The sequence below is a fragment of the Macrotis lagotis genome, chromosome X (genome assembly GCF_037893015.1).
Source record: "Macrotis lagotis isolate mMagLag1 chromosome X, bilby.v1.9.chrom.fasta, whole genome shotgun sequence".
In the NCBI taxonomy this organism is placed as follows: domain Eukaryota; kingdom Metazoa; phylum Chordata; class Mammalia; order Peramelemorphia; family Peramelidae; genus Macrotis; species Macrotis lagotis.
This window is the reverse complement of record NC_133666.1, coordinates 306,297,720-306,325,394: the sequence shown is the minus strand read 5'-3', so window position 1 is coordinate 306,325,394 and position 27,675 is coordinate 306,297,720. Positions and strand designations below refer to the sequence as shown.

General features: G+C 35.0%; 1 protein-coding gene across 3 annotated transcripts in view; it reads right to left on the bottom strand.

The window, feature by feature from the left end:
* MYO5B (myosin VB) overlaps positions 1-27,675 on the bottom strand; it is a 565,377-nt gene that overhangs the window by 249,837 nt on the left and 287,865 nt on the right. For all 3 annotated transcript variants that reach the window (XM_074208686.1, XM_074208684.1, XM_074208685.1), the window contains exons 5-6: positions 17,119-17,275; positions 10,922-11,065 (exon numbers count right to left, since the gene is read on the bottom strand). In XM_074208686.1, the coding sequence (XP_074064787.1) occupies positions 10,922-11,065; positions 17,119-17,275 (301 nt within the window). The remainder of the gene's footprint in view (positions 1-10,921; positions 11,066-17,118; positions 17,276-27,675) is intronic.

The following is a 27,675-nucleotide window of genomic DNA, read 5'->3' as shown; positions in this document are numbered from 1 at the left end:
ACCAGTTCAGTGTCCTCATTTTAGAGAACTAAGATACCAAGAGATGATAAGTAATGATGATAACAAGTTAGCAACCATTTATATGGTGCTTATTTGTTTACAGTGAGGCACTGTGCTAAGTGCTTTACAATTATTATTTCATTTGATTTTCACAACAGTCCTGGAAAATAGATACTATTATTACTACCATTTAACAGATGAGAAAAATAAGGTAAATGGATGTCAAGCAACTTGCACAGGGTCACAGAGACAGTAAATATTAGAAGAGCAATTTGAATCTAGGTCTTTTAATTTCAGATTCAATTCTCTTTTCAATGCTGATGCTAATACCCAAACCAAGATTTGTGTTGATAGATTTTGAATTCTGTTCCTCAACAGCAGGTAGTAGTGCTTAGATTAGAACATGATAAATAAGAATAACTACATCCTTCAATCTGTATATTTTGTAATTATCTCACACCTGAAAAGGACTTTAAAAGCATCTAATCCAAGCCCCTCATTTTGAAGGTGAGGAAATAAGCCCAGAAAGTTGATATATTTACTTGAGGAATCTACATGGCTGAGCTGGGACATAAACTCAGGTCCTATGAATCAATGTTCAGTATCACAAGTTTAATGCTCCTTCTACAGAGCTACTGAGGAAAGGAAGGGAAAAAGAAAGTTGGAGCACAGCACATAATAATCTTAAAAGTCTGCCTTAACTGCACACTGCTAACAAATGTGCCATCAACATTGCTTGGAAAGGAAACCCATGGGACAGCTAGGTGGCGCAGTGAATAGAGCACTGGCCTTGAAGTCAGGAGTACCTGGGTTCAAAACTGACCTCAGATACTTAATAATTACCTAGCCGTGTGGCCTTGGGCAAGCCGCTTAACCCCATTGCCTTGAGAAATCTTAAAAAGAAAAATAAAGAAGGAAAGGAAACCCAAACCCACCAGCCTAAAGTACACTGCGGCATAAGACCAAGGAGGAGCAAAGTGTCTCAGATCCTCTAACTAGTCGTCTGAGCCTCAGTCTATTCTTTTCCTAGAAGAGTTAGAAGTTTATGAGCCAGGCCAGAACTCAAGCTCCAGTTGGATCTCCACTGCAAGAAAGAGATTCCTGAAAGCTCCATATTATGGTGGACAAAAATAAAACAAAACCCCAAACCCCACAACAAGAAGAATTGAAAATAATAATCCCTAATGAGGAAGGAAAAGGAGAAAGGGGAGAGAGAGAGAGAGAGAGAGAGAGAGAGAGAGAGGAGAGAGCGAGCAGAATGGAGGAAAATACAGAATTAGCAATCTTAACTGTGAATGTGAATAGGATGAAGTCTCTCATAAAACATAAGCAGATAGCAGAATGTATTAAAAACTAGAATCCTACAATATGTTGTTTATAAGAAACACATTTGAAGCAGAGAATGCACACAGGGTAAAAGGCTGGAGCAAAATATACTATGATTCAGCTTAAGTTAAAAAAAAAAAAGCAGAGGTAGCAATCCCGCTCTCAGACAAAGCAAAAAGCAAAAATATATCTAATTAAAAGAGATACGGAAGGAGAAAGATATTATAAAGTTAAGGCTAACTAATAGATGCATCTGTGAAATTTTGCAGAATATTCCTTATAATGCCCATCAATTGAGTAATGGCTGAACAAGCTATGGTATATGAATGCTATAGAATACTATTGTTCCATATGAACTCATGAATAACCTGATTTCAGAAAAACCTGGAAAGACTTGCATGAATTGATGTTGAATAAAGTGAGTAGAACCAGAACAATAAACACACCAACAGCAACTTTTTGAGATAATTGACAACATTGGAAGCAACTTCTCTCAGCAGTTCAGTGTTCAAGGATAATTCTGAGAGAACTGTTAATGCCATACATCCAGAGAAGAAACTGGATTCTGGGGCAGTAGATTCTAGGTGGTGCAGTGGATAGAGCATTGGGCCTGCAGTCAGGGGGACCTGAGTTCAAGTTTAGCTTCAGACACTTAATAATTACCTAGCTGCGTGACCTTGGGAAAGTCACTTAATCCCACTTCCTTGCAAAACAAAAAAACAACAAAATCTATGGAATCTGAATGTAGAGTAAAGCATACTTTTTAAAACTTCTTTTATGTTTTTTTCCCTCTCAGAGTCCCCCCCCCCTTAGTTCAAAGTTTTCTTTCACAAATGATTAATACAGAAATAGGTTAAAAGTGGATGTACAACATATATACCAAATTGTTTGGGCCATGGAGAGGGAGAGGGAAGGGAAGGTGGTATAAATATGGAACACAAAAGCTTGTAAAAGGATGAATGGTGAAAACTATCTTTGCACATAGTTGGGATTTAATTTTTTTAAAAATCCAGAAATCCAAATCCATGACTAGTTTTTGGGATGGGAAGGCCAGGGAGGGAATTATTTATGGGGGAAAAATGAATAGGATGAAAATTTATTTTATTTTTCTATTATTTTCAGAAAAGAATAAAAATAAAAAGGAAGAATGTAGGGCCTCACAGGATGCTCTGAAACTAGATGGTACAGTGGGAACAAAACTGGTTCTAGAAAGATGTCTATGGGTTGAAATTACAATTACAATAACTATGACTAGATATTCTTAATTTGGAGTTTGTAAACTTATTTTTTAAATACAAAACTTTAGAAAGATTTTATTAATTTAGAGTTTTATAATTTTTCCCCATTCTTGCTTCCCTCCCCCCACCCCCCACCCCCACAGAAGGCATTCTGTTGGTCTTAACATTGTTTCCATGGTATACATTGATCTAAGTGAATGTGATGAGAGAGAAATCATATCCTTAAGGAAGAAAAATAAAGTATAAGAGATAGCAAAATTACATAAGAAGATAATGGATTTTTTTTTCTAAATTGAAGGTAATAGTATTTGGTCTTTGTTCAAACTCCACAGTTCTTTCTCTGGATAGAGATGGTATTCTCCATTGCAGATAGCCCAAAATTGTCCCTGGATGTTACACTGACGGAATGAACAAGTCCATCAAGATTGATCATCACCCCCATGTTGCTGTTAGGGTGTACAGTGTTCTTCTGGTTCTGCTCATCTCACTCAGCATCAGTTCATGCAAATCCTTTCAGGATTCCCTGAATTCCCATCCCTCCTGGTTTATAATAGAACAATAGAGTTCCATGATATATATATACTATAGTTTGTTAAGCCATTCCCCAATTGAAAGACATTCACTTAATTTCCAATTCTTTGCCACCACAAACAGGACTGCTAAAGAATATTTGTGTACAAGTGATATTTTTACACTATTTTCATAATCTCTTCAGGATATAGACCCAGTAGTGGTATTGCTGGATCAAAGTGTATGGACATTTGTGTTGCCCTTTGGGCATAATTCCAGATTGCTCCAGAAAAGTCAGATGAGTTCACAGCTCCATCAACAATGTATTTGTGTCTTGGATTTCTCACAACCCTTCCAACATTGATCATTGTCCTTTTTGGTCATATTGCCCAGTCTGAGAGGTTTGAGGTGGTATCTCAGAGATGCTTTAATTTGCATTTCTCTAAAAAGTAATGATTTAAAGCAATTTTTCATATGACTATGGATTGCTTTGACTTCCACATCTATAAATTGCCTTTGCGTATCCTTTGACCATCTGTCAATTGGGGAATGGCTTATTTTTTTTTTGAAAATTTGACTCAGTTCTCTGTATATACATTTTAGAAAGGAGTCCTTTCTCAGAAATACTAGTTGTAAAAATTGTTTCCCAATTTACTACATTTCTTTTGATCTTGGTTACAGTGACTTTATCTGTACAAAAGCTTTTTAATTTAATGTAATCAAAATTATCTAGTTTGTTTTTAAATGATGTTCTCCATCTCTTCCTTGGTCATAAACTGCTTCCCTTTCCATAGATCTGACAGGTAAACTACCCCTTGATCTTCACATTTGCATATAATAATTTTTTTGTCTAAATCCTGCATCCATTTTGATCTTATCTTGTTATAGGGTGTGAGGTGTTGGTCTAATCTAAGGTTCTTCCATACTAACTTCAAATTTCCCCAATAGTTCTTATTGAAGAGAGAGTTTTTTAATTCCAATAGCTGGCTCTTTGGATTTATCAAACAGCAGATTGCTATCATCATTTCCTGCTATTGCACCTAATCTATTCCACTGATCTACCACTCTATTTCTTAGCTAATACCAGACAGTTTTGATGACTGATGCTTTATAATCTAATTTTATATCTGGTAAAGCTAAGCCACTTTCTTTTGCACTTTTTTTCATTGAATCCCTGGAAATTCTTGATTTTCTATTTCTCCATATGAATTTACTTACAACATTTTCTAACTCATTAAAGTAATTTTTTGGAATTTTGATTGGTAGGACACTAAACAGGTAATTTAGTTTTGGCAGAATGGTCATTTTTATTATTATGTAAGTTTGGCCTATCCACGAGCAACTGATTTTTGCCCAGTTATTTAAGTCTTATGTTATTTGCGTGAGAAGAGTTTTGTAATCGTTTTCAAAAAGTTTTTGAGTCTGCCTTGGCAAATAGAATCCTAGCTGTTTTTATATTATCTGAGCTTATGTTGAATTGGATTTCTCTTTCTAGCTCTTTCTGCTGTATCGTGCTAGTCATATAAAAATGTTGCAGATTTATGAGGGTTTATTTTATATCCTGCGACTTTGCTACAATTATGTCATCTGTAAAGAGTGAGAGTTTTATCTCTTCCTTCCTGATTCTAATTCCTTCAATTTTTTTCTTTTCTTATTGCTGAAGTTAGCATTTCTAATACAATACTGAATAGCAGTGGTGATAATGGGCATCCTTGTTTCACCCCTGATTTTATTGGAAATGCCTCAAGCCTATCCCCATTGCATATAATGCTTGTTGATGGTTTTAAATTGATGCTGCTTATTATTCTAAGGGGAAAAACCCATTTATAACTACATTCTTTAGTGTTTTTTTAGTAGGAATGGATGCTGTCAAAAAGGTTTTCAGAATCTATTGCTATAATCATATGATGTCTGATAGGTTTGTTATTGATATAATTAATTATACTAACAGTTTTCCTAATATTGAACCAATCCTGCATCCCTAGAATAAATACTACTTGGTCATAGTGTATTATCCTAGTGATAATTTGTTGTAATCTATTTGCTAAGATTTTATTTAAGATTTTGTCATCTATATTCATTAGTGAGATAGGTCTATAATTTCCTTTCTCTGTTTTAACTCTTCCTAGTTTAGGTATCAGCATCATATTGGTATCAAAGAAAGAGTTAGGTAGAGTTCCATCTTCACCTATTTTTCCAAAGAAAAATTATATAGAATTGGAACCAATTGTTCCTTAAATGCTTGATAGAATTCACTTGTGAATCCATCTTGCCCTGGAGATTTTTTCTGAGACAGTTCAATGATGACTTGTTGAATTTCTTTTTCTGAGATAGGTTTGTTTAGGTTTTTAATTTCCTCTTCACTTAACCTGGGCAACTTAAATGTTTGTAAACTTTTGTCCATTTCACTTAGATTGTCAAATTTATTGGCATAGAGTTGGGCAAAGTAATTCTGAATCATTACTTTAATTTCCTCCTCATTGGCAGTGAGATCACCTTTTTCATTTATGATACTAGTAATTTGGTTTTCTTCTTTCTTTTTTTTAAATCAAATTGAACAGAGGTTTAAAAATTTTGTTTTTTTCATAAAACCAACTCTTGGCTTTCTTTATTAGTTCAATAGTTTTCTTGTTTTCTATTTTATTCATTTCTCCTTTAGTTTTTAGAATTTCTAATTTGGTATTTAGTTGGGGGTTTTTAATTTGTTCTTTCTATAATTTTTTAGTTGTATATTTAGTTCATTGATTTCCTCTTCCTCTAATTTATTCATGTAAGCATTTAAAGATATAATAGATCCTCTGATAGCTGCCTTGAGTGAATCCCATAGATTTTGATATGTTGTTTCATTATTGTCATTATCTAGGATGAAATAATTAATTCTTTTTTTAATTTGTTGTTTGATCTGCTCATTTTTTAAAGGAGGTTATTTAGTTTCCAATTAGTTTGGGGTCTGTATCATCCTGGTCCAGTATTGTATATGATTTTTATTGCATTATGATCTGAGAAACATGTATTCACTATTTCTGCCTTTCTGCAGTTGATCATTAGGTTTTTATGCTCTAGTATATGGCTAACTTTTGTGTAAGTGCCATGTACTGCAGAAAAAACATATATTCCTTTCTACTTCCATCCAGTTTCCTCCATAAGTCTATCATATCTAGGTTTTCTAACAATCTGTCTATCTCCTTAACTTCCTTCTTGTTTATTTTATGGTTAGATTGTCTAAATCTGAGAGTGGGAGTTTGAGGTCTCCCACTAGTAGAGTTTTGCTGTCTATGTCTTCCTGTAGCTCTTTCAACTTCTCCTCTAAGAATTTGGATGCAATATCATTGGGTGCATACATATTTAGTATTGAAATTACTTTATTGTCTATGGTATCTTTTAGGAGGATATAGTTTCCTTCCTTATCTCTTTTAACACTATCTATTTTTGCAGCTCCTTTATCTAAGATAAGGATTGCTACCCCTGCTTTATTTGACTTCAGCTGAAGCAAAATATATTTTGCTCTATCCTTTTACCTTTATATGTATCTCTCTGCTTCAAATGAGTTTCTTGTAAGCAGCATATTGTAGGATTCTGATTTTTAATCCACTCTGTTTGCTTACATTTTAAGGGACAGTTCATCCCATTCACATTAAAAGTGTACTTATTAACTCTTTATTGCCCTCCATGCTATCTTCCCTCTGTTTTTAGTTTTCCCTTTTTCCCCCTTTTCCATATTTTTGAGTATTTTGTTTCTGAATACCATTCCCTTCAGTGTGTTTGCCCTCCTATATCAACCCTCCCTTTCTTTCCCCTTTCCCCCTTCTTCCCTCCCTTCCTTTCTGTTAGTTCCCCCTTTTCCCACCTCCACATCCCCTCCCTCCCCCTTTCCCCTTTTAATACTTGAAAGGTGAGATAAGTTTCTTAACTTAACTGAGTGTTTGTGTAAGTTAACTTTAAGTCAAGTCTGATGAGAGGAAGATTCAGGTGGTTCTCAGCTCCTCCCTTCTTCCCCTCTATTACAATAGGTCTTTGTACCTCTTAATGTAATGAGATTTACCCCATTCAAAATCCTCCATCCTCCTTTTTTCTTACTGTCCCCCTTTTTAAGGAGGTATTGTTTGTAAAGCATTGTATCTGACTCACAGAAAAGTCATGAGTGTCCATCACTTCTGGCTAAGTATATTGTCTCTAATAGAGTTATAATTCTCAAGAGTTATGGAAAAAAAGTTATGAGAATATTTCTCCCAGGAGGGGATATAGTCAGTTTCATCTTATTGGATGGTAGTTTTTTTTTTTTATCTTTTTATGTCTTGAGACTCCTGTTTGATGTCCAAATTTTCTATTAAGCTCTGGTTTTTTCATCAGGAAATGTTCAAAGTCTTCCATTTCATTAAATATCCATCTTTTCCCCTGGAAGAAAAGGCTCAGTTTTGCTGGGTAGTAGATTCTTGACTGCATTCCAAGCTCCCTTGCTCTTTGGAATATCTCATTCCAGGCCATTAGATCCCTTAATTTTGATGCATCAAGGTCCTGTGTAATCCTCACTGTGGCTCCTTGGTATCTAAATTGTTTCTTTCTAATTGCTTGCAGGATTTTCTCTTTTATCTGATAGTTCTGGAATTTAGCCACAACACTCCTCGGTATTTTCATTTTAGGATCTCTTTCCAGAGGGGATTGATGTATTCTTTCAATAATGATTTTTCCCTCTGGTTCCATGATATCAGGGCAGTTTTCCATCACTAATTCTTGTAAAATTAAGTCTAGGCTTTTTTTCTTCTTCAGTGTTATCAGGAAGACCTAAAATTTTCAGGTTGTCTCTCCTCATTCTATTCTCAAGGTCAGTGGCTTTGCTGATGAGGTATTTTACATTTTCTTCTATTTTTTTTTTTTGATTTTTTGGTTTTATTTGACAGACTCTTGCTGTCTCATGAAGTCATTAGTTTCCACAGACTACATTCTTTTTTTTAGAGAATAATTTTTTTATTTACCTTTTGCAGCTCCTTTTTCAATTGGTCAATTCTATTTTTGAGTTTTCCATTTGACTAACTGAGGTTTTGAGAGAATGATTTTCTTTTTTGCATTTGTCCAACTGTATTTTCTAATGATTTGTTTTCTTGTTGCAAGGTGTTAATTGTCTCTCCCAAATATTCCAATTGATTTTTAAACTCCTTCCTGATTTCTTCAAGGAAGTCTTTATATTCTGGAGACCAGATCATATTCTAGGTTCTAGGTCTCTCTGAGTTAGGATCTTTTCCTTCTAGGAATCTCTCTATGGAACCTCCTTTTCTCTGACCTTTCTTCATTTTCCTAAGACCTTATGTTGCCAAGGGGCTGGTTCACAGAGGTTTGGTGTTGAGATCACCTAGAGGCTTTACTCACTGGATTTAATATCTCCAAGTGGGCTGGCCAGTAGGCTGTGTTGGTTGCTTTCTCTGAAGTGTCTGTGACCTTATTTTGAGGTCCTCTCCCATAGCTTGGAGGGGGTGGATGAAGTTGTTGAGTACTTTTATCTTTGTCTAATGGTGGGTTTTGCCCTAGGGCAAGGTAATTGCTCTCCCTATTCACAGCTGAGGGAGGTCTGCTTCTCTTAGCCTGGGGCAGAGGTGGGCTGCAATTGTGTTTGTCTGGGAAGAGGCTTCAGCTGAAATGAAGGTATGGCTGCAACTCTCCTGCACTGGAACTCACCCTCCAGCTCTGCACCCAACCTCCAGATTGCCAAAAACAATGCCTTTGCTCCCTAGTTGCCCTGTGGCTAATCAGGCTTGCCCTGCTTTTAGGTTTTCAGGCTCTAGTCTGCCCCACTGATCAGGCTAGTGGAACTCTCAGACTCTTGCCAGCCTCGTTGACCAGGCTAGTGCAGCTCTCAGACTCTGACCCTCTCCTGTGCTCCTGGCAGAGTCTGCCCTCTGTGCCCGGATTCACCCATAATCCCGGAGGACAAACCTTGAGGTAGATCTTTTCTCCTAGTTTTCTTTCTGAGTTTTGTAGATAGGATTTCTATTAAGAGGTTTGGTTCATATTTTATATGAGGGAAGAACAGGAGAGAAGATCAGGAGACTAGCACTGTGCTTGTCTTCTCTCTGCCATCTTGACCAGAAGTCTGTAAACTTATTTTTGAAAAAAAATTTTTTTGATAATTTTATTTCAATACAGTGGGTTTTCTTGGTATGTCTGTGTCTTTTATTTTATACATTAAGCAACATTATTCTCAGGAATAAGACTTTAACAGAATTCCAAAGGGAAAATGAAAGAGAGAACTAAGAGAACACTGTACATAGTAACAGCAATGTTGTTACAATAATCAATTGTGAAAGACTTAGCTATTTGATCAATATGATTCACATAAATTCTAAAAATCTCAAAATAAAAAAATACTATCTACATCAAGAGAGAGAACTAATTGAAGCATTTATTTTTCTTTGTTTTTCTTGTTCCTCCTTCCTCTCCCACAGAATGTGGAAATGTTTTACATGGATAATGGATATCTTATTTCCAACCTCAATGAACAGGAGGGCGTAGATGGAAGGAGAGAATTTAAAATTAAAAGTAAACATTTTAAATTTTCAAAAGAGAATCCCTATTCTAAACTATCTCTAAAATCCATTTTCTCAAGACCTATTGTCTGGACTACCACAATGTCGCCTCCTTGAATTCCTTTCCTTCAATCTCTTCTCCCATCCATTGTCCAAACAGCAAAATGATATTTTTAAAAACATCACCCCTTGACTGCTCAAACAGATCCAGTGGCTCCCTATAGCTCCAATTTAAAAGACAGATAGCTTCTTTTTAGTTTTCAACATACTTTACAATCTGGCTCCAGTCCACCTTTTCTGCAGACAAACTTGTCTAACTCACTATGATGTATTTATTCATAGTGTTCCATCTTCATTTCCATACCTTTCTATAGATTGTCTTGCATTTCAGGAATAAATTTCCTCTTCAACCTCTTCTCTCTTAGAAACTTTAGTTTTCTTTAGTACTCAGCTCCTACATGAAAAGCCTTCAGTTGGTACCCTCCAGAAAATTACTTTGGGTTCTGTGTGTATATGCATTCTGTATGTCTCTGCATGTGTCTATCTGTATGTCTCTGTGTGTACATCTCTGCATCTAAATGTGCTCATGTCTCTGTGTGCAGGGTATCCATACAGCTTAGTTTATAACACGATATATAATATTATTCAGATTTTACAAGACAAGAAACTGTGGTACTGGTGAATATTAGAGTGAATGATTATGTTTCTGACTTAAATCAAGGGAACTTCTGGCATTTCCCAGTTGTTTTCAGTTCTCTGAATGAGTCTTCTCTCCCACTTTTGGAGTTGATTCATTTCCTGGCCTTTAGTCTCTTTACTCTCTTAAAAAAGTCTTGTTTGAATAAATGTGCCCCACTATATATGCCCTAAATATCGTGATTTGTTTATTTTTCTTTCTCTCACATAAAAAAAGTGTGAGAATTAAGCACACACACACACACACACACACACACACACACACACACACACACAATCCCTGCCCAAAGAAGGATGCATTATGTTGGAGAAAATACAGTCATATAAAAGTGTGTGTGTATATATATATGTATATATATATATATGTATATATATATATACACACAAACACACATAACCTTTTATGTCTATATTTATACATAAACATATATAGATACACTTTTATGGAACTATATTTCTTCCTACTTAATGCAACCTTCTTTGGGCAGGGATTTGTATTATATATTTGGATTAGTGATGTAAATATGTATAGCATATCCTCAGCATCCAGAATATAATAATCTCTTAGTAAATATTCCTTGATTAATTGCATTTAGGGATCTCACTGAAAAAACCTTAAATGGCATCATTTACCTGAAAGACGACTCTGGACTTTTCCAAAAGGTAGGTCCTCATGTTGGCCCCAATGATGTGGTGTCTCTTATCAAATCCAATCTGAATGTACTTTCCAAAGCGACTACTGTTGTCATTTCGAGTGGTTTTAGCATTTCCAATGGCCTGTTTGAAAACAAGATAAAATATTTCTTTTTAAGTTTTTGCAAGGCAAAGGGGGTTAAGTGGCTTGCCCAAGGCCATACAGCTAGGTAATTATTAAGTGTCTGAGATGGGATTTGAACCCAGGTACTCTTGACTCCAGGGCTGGTGCTTTATCCACTACACCACCTAGCTGCCCCCAAGATAAAACATTTTTAAAAAGAAAAGCTAATTTTATCTGTCTTTGGAGTTGGATGCCATTTCAGAAACATACTATAATATAAATAACATCTGTTTTTATTTTTTTTACTTTAGAAAAGTGCTTTCTTCACAATCCAACGTACAGTAGAAGATCTTAGTAGCACAACTATTATTACCCCAATTCACTCAATTCATTTAACATAAGTTCAGTAGATACTTCTTTTTTTTTTTAAGGTTTTTTTGTAAGGCAAACGGGGGTAAGTGGCTTGCCCAAGGCCACACAGCTAGGTAATTATTAAGTGTCTGAGACCGGATTTGAACCCAGGTACTCCTGACTCCAGGGCCAGTGCTTTATCCACTGCCACCTAGCTGCCCCTAGTAGATACTTCTAAGGTATCTTCTTGTGAGCATAGCACTGCCTTAAAGACTGGAGAAAACAGATGTAAAGTCAAGGTAGCAAGCATTTTATTAAGCCCTGGGGGAAGGGAGGGGAGAGAAGGAATAAGGGTTTATATAGAGCCAGCTATAGGGTAGGCACTGTGCTAAAAAATAGTATATATTTGACCCTGACAACAAGCCTGTGAGATAAGTGCTACTATTTTCCAGTTAGGATCCCTGACACAGAAGTGATAGATAGACACAGGGTATACAATGAAGCAAAAGGTTATTTTGTGTCTTCTTTTTAAAAAATGTATTTATTTTTTAAATTTTATAGTTTTTCCCCTAATCTCTTTTCTCTCCCCTCACCCCCCACAGAAGGCAGTCTGTTAGTCTTTACATTGTTTCCATGCTGTACAATGATCTAAGTTGAATGTGTTGAGAAATAAGTCATTTCCTTAAGAAAAAAAAATAAAATATAAGAGTTAGCAAAATTACAAACTAAGATTATGGTTTGTGTCTTGTTTTTTAAACAAGGTCAATGACATAATAATTTTGCCTGACTATGCATAATTGGCTTTTCATTATCTTTTTCTTTTTTTTTTCACTGAAGGAGATGTAGCAGGGAGAAAAAATAGATTTGAAAAATTTAAATTTTAAAAACTGATAGGATTGGAATAGTTGATTTTTAAAGTGATTTCCAGCCCTAAATTCTCAAGACAATACTTCCCCATGAAGTATTTGGTAGACAATATTGCTTGATTTTATAGAAAACACTTTGTAAATGTCACAGCCCTATAGAACTGAGCCACTTATCAGTATTGAATAAACTGAAGCATTCATTGATTCACTGATTAACTACTACATGTATAGCACTGTACTAAGAAAAAATAACTCATATTTATATAGCTTTAAAATCTGAAAAGTGATTCACATATATTTTCTAATATGGAACAACAAAAACATACTAGTATATCACATTTCTCCCTAGTGCAGCTGGGGTGGTAGCATCTACCCAAGAAGCCACAAATGAAAAATAATAAAATACCATCTCAACTAGTGATGGTGGTTCTACTGTAATTTTCAAAGTAAATTTTTACTCCTATCTCTTGTTTTTACATTATATACTTTTCCCAATATATCCCTCCCTCCTCTTTTTCCCATAAAAACAAGCTCTCAAAGCAAAAAAAAAAAATAAAAACAAGAGGGAAAACAGACCAACAAAACTGAGCAAAATATGAATGAAGGTTAATATCATTTGTAGTATTCCACAACTCACCTCCTACTGCTGCAAAAAAAGTGTGTGTGTGTGGGGATACTCTTGCATATCTCTTCTTTGGGTCCAAGCTTAGTCATTATAATTTCACAAGAATCAATTTTGATCATTTTATTGTTGTTATACTTTCCATTTATAATCATAGAAACTGTGTATCTTGTTCTCTGGGCCTGCTTTCTTCATTTTGTATCAGTTCACATGAATCTTCTTATAATTCTCTGCCTTCAACATATTGATTGTTTCTTATTGCACAGTAATATCTTGTGTGTGTTATTTGTAATATACTAATAAAAAGTGTTGTTAATGTACCTAGTGGGGCACATTTAATTAAGTGAGACTTTCTGAATCAAGACTAGGAAATGAATCAAAGCCAAGACTGAGACAGACATACAGAGAGCTCGAGTGAGTGTGAGAGAGAAAGGACAAAGAACTAGGAAATACTAAAAGCTCCCTTGATTCAAAGTAGAAGATTTATACCCTCCAACTCCAACTGTCTCAGTTTCTTAATTTGAACAAAGTTAATATTATATGCAGCATCATGCTAATATTGTTTATAAACAGCTTTGAAAGCTTTATGGAATTATATAAATGCCAGGAATATTATTATCTGTCCAATAGTTCTACTTTCTTTCCCTTAACTAAAAACAACAACCTAATACAATAAGGATATTTCATGACCACATTTAATGGTACATGCCATTACTACCTCTAACTTGAATTTTACTACGGATGACTAGAAAGGCTGTAATCTCTAAAAGATATTCATGTGATTACCACTACTATCCTGCCTAATAAAAACAATACAATAAAAATAAAATAAAACTGCATCTTTCTTCAACAAACAAAAGACCAAAAATACAATGCATAAATTCTGGACTTAAGATATTAATCTTTGGCATCTCAAGTCCCCAAAAATAAAGAAAAAAGAAACATAATGAACCAACATCATCATCTTGATCTGTTCTATTATTGTTTCTCACTCTAATACATCATGGATACAGTACCACACAACCCCAATTTCCTTTTACAGTACAAATATCTTAATCATATTACCAGAAGCTAAGTAAAGGAAGACACCAATTTACCCATATCAAAAATAAAAAGGGTGAACTAAACACCAATGAGGAGGAAATTAAAGAGATAATTCATAGCTACTTTGCCAAACTATATGCCAATAAATTTGACAACCTGAATAAAATGGATGAATATTTACAAAAATAAAACTGCCCAAATTAACAGAAGAGGAAATAAATTACTTAAATAATCCCATTTCAGAAAAAGAAATTGAAGAAACCATCAATCAATTCCCTAAGAAAAAGTCTCCAGGTCTGGATAGATTTACAAGTGAATTCTACCAAACACTTAAGGAACAATTAATTCCTGTTCTACATAAACTAATTTAAAAAATAGGAGAGGAAGGAGTTCTGCCAACTTTTATGACACCAACATAGTGTGATACCTAAACCAGGAAGAACCAAAACAAAGAAAATTATAGATTAATCTCCCTAATGAATACTGATGCAAAAATCTTAAATAAAACTTTAGCAATGAGACTAGAGCAAGCTATTACTAGGATATTACACCATGAACAGATAGGGTTAATTCCAGGTAGGCAAGGATGGTTCAATATTAAGAAAACACTCAATATAATTAAACACATCAATAGCAAAACCAACAGAAATCATATGGTTATCTCAATAGTTGTTGAAGAAGCCTTTCATAAAATACAACATCCATTTCTATTAAAAACACTAGAAAGTTTAGAAATAAATGGAGTTTTCCTCAAAATAATATATATTATCTATTTAAAACCATCAACAAATATTATGTGTAATGGGAATAAACTTGGAGCATTTCCAATAAAATTAGGGTTGAAACAAGGATGCCCATTATCACTATTCAATGACTATTGAATATAGTGTTAGAAATGCTAGCTGTAACAATTACAGAAGAAAAAGAAATTGAAGGAATCAGAGTTGGCAATGAGGAAGGAAAGCTTTTACTCTTTGCAAATGATATGGTATATTAAGAGAACCTGAGAAAATCATCTTAAAAACTCCTTGAAACAATAAATTCAACAAAATAGCAGAATATAAAATAAACTCACATAAATCATCATCATTTCTATATATATGAATAACAAAGCCTAAGAGCAAGAGATAGAAAGAGAAATTCCATTTATAGTAACTATAGACAACATTAAATACTTGGGAATCTGCCTCCCAAGACAAAAACCAGAAACTGTATGAACACAATTATAAGGCATTTCTCACTCAAATAAAGCCAGATCTAAATAGTAGGGAAAATGTCGATTGCTCATGGTTAGGTAAAACTAATATAATAAAAATGACAATTCTACTCAAAATAATTATTTATTCAGTTCCATACCAATCAAACTACCAAATGACTACTTTTACCAAGCTAGAAAAAATAGTAACAAAATTCATCTGGAGCAACAAAAGGTCAAGAATAGCAAGGGAACTGATGAAAAAAAAATGTAAAGGAAGGTGGCCTAGCTCTACCAGATCTAAAGCTATACCATAAAGTGACAGTCTTCAAAACTGCCTGGTACTGATTAAGAAACCAAGTAATGGATCAGTGGATTAGGATAGGTTCAAAAGAAATATTTAAAAATTTATATAAAAAGAAATAAAACCGCATCTGTCTTTAACAAACAAAAGACCAAAAATACAATGCATAAATTCTGGACTTAAGATATTAATCTTTGGCATCTAGAGTCCCCAAAATAAAATAAAGAAAATCCATGTCCTCCAGCCCTGAAGACCTTCCTTAATTTCATGTCTGTATTGATGATCTCTTAGGGTATTCATAAATCATAATTCTCTCAAAGATGTTCTTCAAGATAGATGAGCACATGGTTGGGAAACCATCACAAGATGCATCTCTGGGGACTGGTCCCCCACAACACCAAAGGCTATCCCTTTAGCTAAATGTTTGCCTGTATTTGGGAAAGTCAGAGACTAGATAAGGGAGAGATGCTTAATGATATCGTGGTACTCAGAGACATGAAGGAGGTTAAGTGATCTGTACTGCTTCTTCACACTGACATAATGACATCATATAGTGACCACATATACCTCCAAGGCATCATAAACTGGGACTAGTCTCCCAGGGGAGTAAGAAGTAATGTTTCTCCCTACAGAGGTTTCTTTTGCTGGAGGAACAATATATCAATAAACATTTTAAAGTATCTACTATGTGATAGGCTAGGTTAAATGCTAGAGATAACAAAGGGACAAATGAAATAGTCCTAGCTCTTATGTAACATACATTCTATTAAGGCAAAATGATACACAAATGTATAAATGTACACAAAATAGGTAGAGAATAAATAAGAAGAAATTACTTTTTTTGAGAGGGGAGGACTAGCAACTTGAACTGGATATCAATCAATAAGAAAAGGCTTCATGTAGTAGGAAACATCTGTGTTGAACTTTGTTGGAAATCAGAGCCTTTCAAGAGAAAACTGTTTTTCTCTTAGGAACATCAATTTATTTTTTCTTTTATTACTGCACTCCAGGAAAATGAGAATGGGTTTTCACAGGAAAACGAACTCCATAAGCACCCAGTAGAAGGAGTGGAGAGGAAAGACACTTCTCTCTATTCAGGAAGAACTGACCCTTGTTAAGCCATTTCTCAGTTTCAGTTTCCTCATCTGTCAAACTGAGGGTTTGGACTTGATTAGGGGTTTCTGAACTTGTTTTTTAAAAATGTTGTTAAGCATATTTCAATATAAGTGGCTTTCTTTGTAATCTTCAGTATCTTATTTTATGCTTTTAAAAACATTATTCTGTCAAAGGGGTGCATGATGCAAAGAAAATGAACAATTCCTGGATCTAATGATCTATAAGGTTTCTATCCAGATTTAACATTCTATTATTTACTTCAAGGCTAACACCTAATATCTTTTCAAGGAATACATACTACATATCCCTGAATTTGTGGGGAACAGGCAAGGATTTATTAAGCATTTATTAATATATCAAGAAAATCTGATCTCTTGTAGTATGAGCTATTTCACGATGGACAATTTCTCTGTGTGTTTATGGATGTTTTTAAATTATCAAATGACTTGAAAAAAGGAAATGCTGGTATATTCCAAGGATTCTTGTGATCATTCATGCAATATCACAATACCCAAATGCTACTGAAGGAAAAAACTGAAGAGATAGAATGGCAAGAAAGATTCAGAACTCTTTACCTCCATGATGGGGCTGGATGCAAGGACTTTTTCTTCAATGTTGGTTTCACTGGCAGAACCTCCAACTGTGGCAAAATATCGCATGGCATATTTAGCTGACACTGTCTTTCCAGCTCCTGACTCCCCACTTACTATGATGGACTGGTTTTTTTCATCTCTGCAAAGTCAAGAAAAATGGTACTGGTCAATTGTCTACCATTTAAAGTACACATTATTGATCAAGAGGTTCTGTTTATAAGATTTTAAATATCATTTGTGGTCTCTTTCCCATGTCCTTGGTGAATTTAAGCAACATGATCAACTCAAAAGTGAAGTTCTCCCAGATTTGCCCAAATAAAATCCAATATTTTACATTTGAGTCTTGAAAAAAGAAAGTAGTTTCAAGAGTGTTTTAAGCACCTAAAAGCAAGATTGTTGCCTTTCTCTTTATTGGTTCCTCATTAAAGTTTAAGGGGAGGGGAGGGGTCAGCTAGGTGGTGCAGTGGATAGAGCACTGGCCCTGGAGTCAGGAGTACCTGAGTTCAAATCCAGCCTCAGACACTTAATAATTACCTAACTGCATGGCCTTGGGCAAGCCACTTAACCCCATTGCCTTATTAAGAAAAAGTTTAAGGGGATGGAAAGTTGAATTCATCAGTGAATAACATTCACTGGGAATCTTTATGCAATGTTCTATAGCTAATGCTATAAGAAAATTGTATTTGACTGTCTTTAAGATCTGGCACATACTCACCTATTCCAAGAAGTATTCTCTAATTTACTACACACTATGTAGATAAGGTGATTAATTTCATCCCCTAAGCATTTATTTGTTTATATAGTTAAAATTATATTATCTCATACTGATATTTACTTGTCAGTTGTCAGATGGTTCTCACAAAATCTTCTGTGTTTTCATTGAAAGTGCAAAGTTAATTTCCTCTTCTTTTATATTCCCCCTCAATTTTCTATAATTTAATACATTCAATGAGCATTCAGTAGACATTCTATAAATGTCTTCTGATTAAATACATGAATGAAAGGTTCCAATGAGAAACATATTAATCTCTATCTCCATATATTATAGATACTGGAGAAGATTACGACCACATGAAAAAAGAGATTTAGGTGAAACAGAAGGTAGAGCATTCTGACAGAATGGACTTTGGGAAAATACAGGATACCTAAAAAGGACTTTTGGGATATACAATAAATATTATCAGTGAGAGCTGTTACTCTCAAGATACATACTGTCCAGAGAATGTTCAGTTAGGTGTTTGTCAAATGAAAGTCACAAAGAGCTTCTTTTTTGCTTAGCTCTAGGAATCAACTAGAAATCAACTGGAAAAAGCAAAGGCTGGAGTTTGAGTACTTCCAATACAAATCTAAATCCTGCCTGTTAAGTAGCTCAAGATCACAAAAAATATAACCATTCCTTTTGGGGTCCTGGTTTCCTTATCTGCAAGATGAGGTTGGACTAATGATGATCTTGCACTATAGAGGAAGGCAACTCAGCAATCATTTAGTCCAATCCCTCATTTTACAGATAAATTAACTTAGGGTCAAAGTTAAGTATCCAGTCCAAGGTCACTCAAGCCGAACTGAGATTCAAATTCATGTGTTTTGAATCCAGCTCTAGTTTCTTTCAATCATACCATATCAGAGGTCTCCTTCCAGTTCTAATGGGAAGCTACATGCGGACATTATGTCTTACTTATCTTTATTTTCTACCATGTCTAGCACAGGACATTTTATTAAGAAGACACAAGACATATTAGTTGAAAAAAAATTTTGATTCTAGTTCTTGTTATGTTATTGCTGAATGCTTATGATATTACTCATAAGGATTTTTTTACAAATAATAATTTTGTTACAAATAATAATTTGAATAATTCAAGTAAAAAGTAAGCTTCCTGTATATATATATATATATATATATATATATATATATATATACACACACACACACACACACACACACACACACACACATACATATATATACATACAGGTATATGGATAAATTATACATGACTATGCATATATTTATGCATACATATGAATGCACACAAATATAGTTAATGCATATATATATATATATTACACACATCCTATATCTATATCTATGTAATTCTTCAACTCTTTTTTTTTTTTAATCATCTATCAGCCTATCTATCATTCAGGTCCATAATAGACCAACAAACATTTTCCAAGAATTTATTGTATACTAGACATTGTGCAAAACATTGGGGATATAATGGGAGAGACAAAAAAAAAAAAAAAAAGAAAAGCTCCTGCCCTCAAGAGAGCTTGCTTTCTTTTGAGCTGATAGAGGAGATAGACTGTACTACCATAAGTAACAAGAGCAATTAAAAAAAATAGAAAGTAATCTGGGGAGGGGCATTAGCAGCTGTGAGGGCAGGGCAACTCATATAAGCTTCCTGTCGAAGATTGCATTTAAGCTGAATTTTGAAGGAACAAGGGATCTAAGAGGTAGATGTGAAGACAAAATGCGTTCCAGGCATGGGAGATAGAGGATGGAATGTAAGAAAAAATCAGGTCAATGGAGTCTAGATTATAACACAAGACTATTTACTACTGTCAAAGGCAACAAATCAGATGACCCATAAACTCAGTGCACTTAGAACTGAAAGGACCAGCAATACTACATAGTCAAATTTGATTTTACAAGGAAAACAAATGAGAGAAGTAAAGACTAGAGAGAAGAGAAAAGGAAAAGAAGAAAATGTTTATCTTTTAAAAGATGAAGAAATGAAATTGTTATGACATTCCAAGGGCTATAGTTCACTTAATTGATTGTGTTGATGTTTAATACTGTTTATTTAGAAAAGACATCATTTTAAAAGAAAAAAATGATGTAAAAAGAGCTGATTTTTCGAAAATAAAAGCCTAGCAAAATTATCATCAGGAATAAACATATTGTATATGTACATATATACATATATGTCATATACATACAAATATACACACAAACACACAGATATATGTGTGTGTTCACCAGGAGTAGGGGAACCTCCAACCCTTGGAGTCATATTAGTCTGGCTTGCCAAAGCAACTGCAGACATGACTCAAAATTTAACAAATCTAGTAGTTTTTTTAGGGGTCAAATGCTTGATCAAATATAGCCTTCAAATGATGCTATAAATATCCAAAAGACCCTTAGCAGAAAAAAGGTTCCCCACTCCTGGCATACACACACATTAAAGTTACTTTCAGATATGATCCTTTTAGATTTTAAGTAATACTTAATGAGAGTGGGTGAAGGTAGATATAAATCATCATTACTGATACAATAAGTTCCTTTTTCTAAGCTGCAGACAAGTGGAAAATTGAAATCATCAGAGATTTTTCAGGGTAGTAGAGTGATAATTGATGTTTATCTTGAAGTGGTTTGTGAAGGTTAGAATACAATTCATACTCAATTGAGTTTAAATGTTCAATGTATTTTTTGTTTTGTTTTGTTTTTGCAAGGCAGTGAGGTTAAGTAACTTGCCCAAGGTCACACAGCTAGGTAATTATTAAATATCTGATACCAGATTTGAACTCAAGTATTCCTGACTTCAAGGTCAGAAATCTATCCACTGTACCACTTAGCTGCCCCCTTCAATGTACTTTTAAATCTAATTTGTTCTTAAAAAACAAAAGAAAAATTAGTCATTGATGTGTGACCATGAGAGTATTCCAATCATCTAATCAGATTAACAAGGATAAATGGGAAATTTCCATTAAAAACCTCCAAAACATAACAGTCTGAACTCTCAGATTACTATTTCATCCTACCATTTTACAGATGGAATAAGAAAGGTACCACCTAATCAAATAACTTAAATGGAAAATCCATGGCTAACCCTGGAATTTCTTCCCAAATCTAATAACAAAGTTTAGATAGAATCACATCCATCTTTTTTGTTTTAAAACTTCTCTTGCAAAACTACACCAGCCAGAAAATGAACCTTCCAATACCACTTTCTCTTTCCATTGCTATTTTTTGTCCTCCCATTTCCTTTCAAATTTTATTAATACTTTAAAAAATGACAACCATTTTTCAATTATATCCTGCCACCAAGAGCTGTTTTTGTGTTCCCCTGTAACAAAGAAAATCAAAGATGCAAAACTGGCATCAAATCAAATCTGACAACAGACAATGTATTTCATACCCATTGCCTCTCCCTTTCTGTATTCTTTCTCCCTTAAGAAGTGGAAAATCTATCTCAACATCTCTTTTCCAGAATTAAGATTAGTACATTTTGTCTAAAGTAATTTACCTCCTAATATCAATTCCTAGCTTCCATCTTGCCTTTTGTTCATAACTCAAATCTCAGGTTATAGACAGCCACTATGGTCAGAAGAGAGAATATATCAATATAGGATAAATGTTTTTTTCTGGTTTAACCAAGAAGAAGCTATATTTCTATTTATATACCAAGTAGCACATTCTAGAAATGACCATGGTCAAGAACCCAGGTCTTCCTTATTTTATTGTTTATGATGGTGGTATTAAACTTAGAAATAGGGGAGAAGGGAAAACTAATTCTACATAAAATTCTTGCTCCACTGTATACTGACTTAGAAAACCACATATTAACATTATTGATGTTCTGTAGTAGTTAGTGAAATGGATAGAACACCAGCCCTGGAGCCAGGAGGACCTGAGCTCAAATCTGGTCTGTATTAGCTGAGTGACCTTGGGCAACACATTTAACCCTATCTCCCATCTGGGGCCATATCAAGTCATCCTGATTCATATCTGGCCACTGGAGCCAGATGACTGAAGGAGAAAGTAAGGCTGGTGACTTAGAGCAGCTCCCTGTCATTCAAATTCAATTCACTTGCTGGTCATGGCATCACTTCACTGATGTCATGATCTTTTTCCAGAATGAAGGACAAAAATCATTTATTTTATTGAATATTTCCCAATTATATTGTAACCTTGCTTGGGGGAAGGGAGATTGTTTCACATCTGGTTTAGGAGACTACAAACATGAATGGTCTAGGAAGGTACTATATTTAGCTGGTATTAATAGGTTATTGTAAATTGGCTATCTACAAGTTGCTAAATGCTCTCTTGTGGAAGAATTAAATTTGTTTTCTGCTGCTTCGGAGGATAGACCGAATATCCCTGGTGGAAATTGTAAAGAGATAAATTTTAATTCAACATACAGAAAAGCAGTTATTATGTTTTTAATATGTCCCAGGAACTGTGTTAAGTGCTGGGGATACAAAGAAAGGGAGAAGACAGTCCTTGATTTTGAGGAGGCTCATAATGAATTGGAGCAGACAACATGTACAAACAAACTATATGCAGGAAAAAAAGGAAATAACCAACAGAGAAAAAGGTGCTAGAATTACAGGGATTGGAAAGGCCAGTTAGAGAAGGAGAGATTTTAGTTGGGACTTGAAAGAAGTCAGGAGGCAGAGATGAGGAAGGAGAACATTCAAAGCGTGAGGAAGTCAGGGATATGAAGTGTCTTAACTGAGCAACAACAAGGTCAGAGTCACTGTGTAAGGTCTGAAAAGATTAGAAGTGAGGGAGGCACTAGGGTTTTGAACACCAGAACACTTTATATATGACCCTGGAGGTGATAGGGGAGTCATTATCCCTAGACTAGAGGGTGACATGATCATTCCTATACTGTAGGAAAATCCTTTGTTGACTGAATGGAGGATGGATTAGAATGGAGAGGGGCTACTGCAATAGTCATCCTATTCCAAATATAAGGCTATAAGGGTCTACACCGGGGTGGGTGTGAAAATATCAAAAAGGAAATTCTAATGTATTTGAGATATGGTGCAAAGATAAGCACAACCTGCCATAGCAACAAATTGGTTATAGGAAAAGAGAGAGTGAGGAAAAGAATATTGCCTATGTTGACAGCCTGTAAAATTGTAAGGATGGTGGTAAAGGATGGGAATGATAATAGGTGCAGCTTCAGACATGTTGATTTTAAGACTGTTACAGAATATCTAATTCAATATACCTAATAATCAGCTGGAGATGGGATACTGTAGGTCCACAGAGAAGTAAGGGTTGGATAAGTAAATCTGAGAATCATCAGCATAAATAATAATTAAATCAATGGAAACTGATGAGATTCCAAAGAAAATTAGTATAGAGGGAGAAGAAAAGAGAGTCCTAGGAGAAGACCTTGTGGGAACATGTTACTTGAATGAAGAACCAGTAAGGGAACTATAATGGAGCAATCAGATAGAAAGAGAAACAAGAGAGAATTGCTCTGAAAATCTGGAGAGAATCAATATCAAGGAGAAGAGGGTGATCAGGCCTTTAGAAACTGATAACAATTAGATCTGTCCATTCCAGGGAAATAAACTTCTACATCAAGTAGCATATGCCCCTGTTGCTGCAGCTGGTATTCAGAAGCTGGATGACCACTTTGGCGATTTTATGCAACTAGCCTCTTGAACTAAGGGGGGAGGGCAGTGCAAACTGGATTGAGTCTTACTTTTCAAATAACAAATTCTATGAAAAAATTGTTCAGTATCACAGCCAATAGAGAACAAGGGGCAACTGTGTGTACATGAGAAGATCATTAATAGAGGATAGAAAAGCCTTTAAAAAGTAAAAGCATCAGACAATAGGAAGGCTGAGGAATCTTGGACTGGGTGCTCTGGTGGGCACTATGAAGACTATACCAGGGAAAAAGAAAGCATCAAGTCTGAGTGGTGGGAAGGAAGTAGCATCAAAAGGGAAGGTGAGCAGGCACTAAAAACAGACAACTGTACAATTTTGCTTCAGACTGGCACTAGCTCTTTATACCCTAAATTATCACTCTCTTTCTCAACTGTCTTTATTATTCCCCCAGATCCTTTCTTTTTGAGAGGATATTTAGGCCCAAGTCAGTATTCCCAGAAAACTTGCAACAACTGGCAAGGGTTATTCTTCAATGCATTCTTCATTGCAAACATATCAGATGAAAAACTATTCTGACACAGAAGAAATACAGACAACACAGACTGCAGAAGAGCCCTTATTATAGTTAATAGCTGAGTATCATTTTTCCACTTCAGCTTCATAGTGATTCTCCTTTTCTATTTATAAACCTCTTAGGCGCAGTTTGATACAGGTAATAGCAAAACTAATCGCTTCCACTGGTTTGCTGTTCCCATGAGGAAACATTTCTATTCCTCATGTGGTCACAGAATCAGAGACTATTTGGGCTAAAAAGAACCTTAGGAATCTAAGATTCCATTTGATATGCAAGGCAAGAGAAGGACCAAATGGATAAGTGTCTTATTCAAGGTCACACAGTTCATAGATACTTATTCCCAAACTATATCAGGGGCATCTTGACTGCCTCAGACTTTTATTCATCTGCAACCATTTACTTTAAATGTCCTTCATTTTTTGAAGAAGACCACAATATCAGGGAGGTGATGCCATGACAAGCATGTGAATTAGATTTGAGTGATGGGGTTTTTATGCTAAATCACCAGCCTCACTTTCTCCTCCGGAGTCATCTGGGGCCAGTGGCCAGATATGAATCAGAATGACTGGAGATGGGTAGCCCAGTGGATAGAGCACTGACCGTCGAGTCAGGAAGACAGAAGTTCAAATCCAGCGTCAGATCCTTGATACTCTCACTTTCTGTGTGAACTTGGGCAAGTCACTTAACCCTGAATGCCTTGCATACAAGGGCCATCTCCAGTCATCCTGTTTGATATATGGCCACTGGACTGCAATGGCTCTGGAGGAGAAAGTGAGGTTAGTAACTTAGCGCAGCATCTCCTCCCTCAATTCCAAATCACGTTGTTTGTCTTGGCATCACCCCCTGATGTCATGGTCTTCTTCAAAAATGAATGATAGAAAGGGGCGGCTAGGTGATGCAGTGGATAGAGCACTGGCCCTGGAGTCAGGAGTGCCTGAGTTCAAATCCAGCCTCAGACACTTAATAATTACCTAGCTGTGTGATCTTGGGCAAGTCACTTAACCCCACTGCCTTGCAAAAAAAAAAAATGAATCACAAACATTTTTTTTACAGACCTGTTCCTAACGTTAAAGTCTATTTAATTTTTTTTTTAAATGACTTCTTCTTTTGCTCTTTTGCTCTTCCTTAACTCTATATCTGGTCCTGCTTTTCCCTAGGGCTCTTGGGTCTTTCACCCTATTACCCGTCCCCACCGCCCACTTCATTCCTTCAAGAAAGTAAATATTTCTTCTTTGGGGCTCTGAATGTCCTAGAGAATTTAGGGTAGAAAAATAAAGAACTCTCTATATTAGTGCATAGGATAGTTTAAATGGGAAACACTACACTAGAAGGATGCTACCCCACAATGGTTTAAGACTTAATCTAAAGAGGGAGGCCACCTTCACTTCCTCATGTATAAAATTAAAGAGCACACTAGGCAATCTTCAGTCTATTGTGTCATATTCTGAGGTTCTATGCAAGTGGAGAGTATGTGTTGTCAGACTGTGGCTCATCTCTACATCAACTCCATTGTAGCTAATGTCTAATTCACCCTATATTATAATAATGAAGTCTAGGAATAATAATTATGACAATGATGATGATGATAATGATAATGAAGTGTCACATGGATAGAGTACTAGGCTAGAGTTAGGACGACTTATCCTGCTGAGTTAAATCTGGTCTTAGACATTTAGTGACACTGTGACTGGGGGTAAGTCATTTAATAGTGTTTGACTCAGTTTCCTCATCTGCAAAATGAGATGGAGAAAGAAATGGCAAACTATTTCAGTAGTTTATTACTCTCCAAAAGATCCCTAGTGGGGTCTTGAAATTTTGGATATGCTGAAAATGACTGAAAAACAGCAGAGAACCTCTGAAATCAGTGAATTAGAGTGAAGATGAACATAAGAAATTTTTTTTCTGTGATTCTGGATTTCAGCTAATATGTTAATACTATTAACTGATTGTGTTATCTGACATTTGTATATTAATTTTAAGCACTTCATATAAAAGACTTCATTTGAGTCTCATCTCAGGTCTATGAAGGAAGCTATAACTAGATTTATAATCTGTTTCACAAGCTAAAGAAACTGAGTCTGAGAGAAAATTACGATGGTCTGCCCAAATCACACAATGAATATATTTCAGAAACAAGATTCTAGCCAAGTTATTTCAAATTCTAAGTTCAGGAATATATCAACTATGCCTGGAGTACAAATGTTAACATGTTTACTCAGTCCAAATATAACCACATTTCCCCTTCCCTCCAATCCATACTTCACTTTGGCATATTTAAAACCTGGAGAATGGTCAATAATTGATAATATTTTCACTTTATACATGTACATGTAAATGTATTTGTTTGTACTTATACATACATAATCAGAAATATAATTTTAGATGTGTAGCCCATATTTTATATACATAACAGTAATGATAGCTATTAGTTTGCAGAGCACTTTATATATGATACTTAAATTTTTTTCTTGCATATATGAATAGTTCTTTAAGATCAAGGATCATGCTTTCTATTTATTTTATATCTAAGAAAATAGTATTAATGACATTGGGTGTTCACAAGTAATCCTTCCCCTTTAATTTGAATTCATAGTGATATCTCTGTGAGGGCAGAGATGCAGCTTAGGCAAGGCATCATCAGGCATTCCAAACTGCTTCTTCTCAGTCATAATTGTTACTAAAATGCTGTTTATGATTCTTCCTCTTAGATTCACAGTCAGCCTGATACTTTTTGTTCAGAGCTACTTGTTTCTTATAGTTTACCAGGAAGGTAATGTATACTACTGTAATTTTCTTATGCTCTAAATTCAAGATTTAACTTTATCCATATTGTTGCTAAAGACTAGACATTTCACTATTACACAATTTACTGCCTGGATTATTACAGGGAGGTTGGCCTCCCTGCCTCATGACTCTCTCCATTCCAATCCATTCTTAACTCAGCAGTCATTCTAATCTTCCTAAAGTTCAAGTCTGACCTTATCACTATATTGTCAGTAAAGTCCAGTGGTTCATTCTCACTCCCAAGAGCAATTATAAAATATTCTGTTTGTTTTTTAAAGCTCTTCATAACCTGTACCCCTCCTATATTTCCAGTCTTCTTACATTCAAGTTTTCACTAGTTGCCCCTAGCTTATATAGGTCATATCCTTACTCATCTCCACCTTCTATATTGCTTGGTTTTCTTCAAGTTAAGTCCTATCTTCCACAAGAAGCCTTTCTCGGTTCTCCTTAACATCAGGATCTTACTTCTGTGGTCATCTCTATCTAAACTGTTTCTCTATTCAATTATAAATGTTTTGCTTTGAATTTCTGGCACTAAGCAGTTTAATAAATGCTTGCTGACTAAATGACCATATTAAATATATTAATGAATACTAGTACTCTGTATTTGTAGAAATTCAAATATGGCTTACTAATATATTTATGGTTTATATTTTCTAATCAGCATAGAATATTTAACTTGAAGTCAAAAACAAAAACTAAAATCTTAAAGAGAGATGAAGACTTTTAAGTTCAAGAATCTGCTAGTTATTCTTCACAAAGATAATTTTTTGTTTATTCAGGATATATAGATGAACAGACAGAAATACACAGAGATAAATGTATTTGA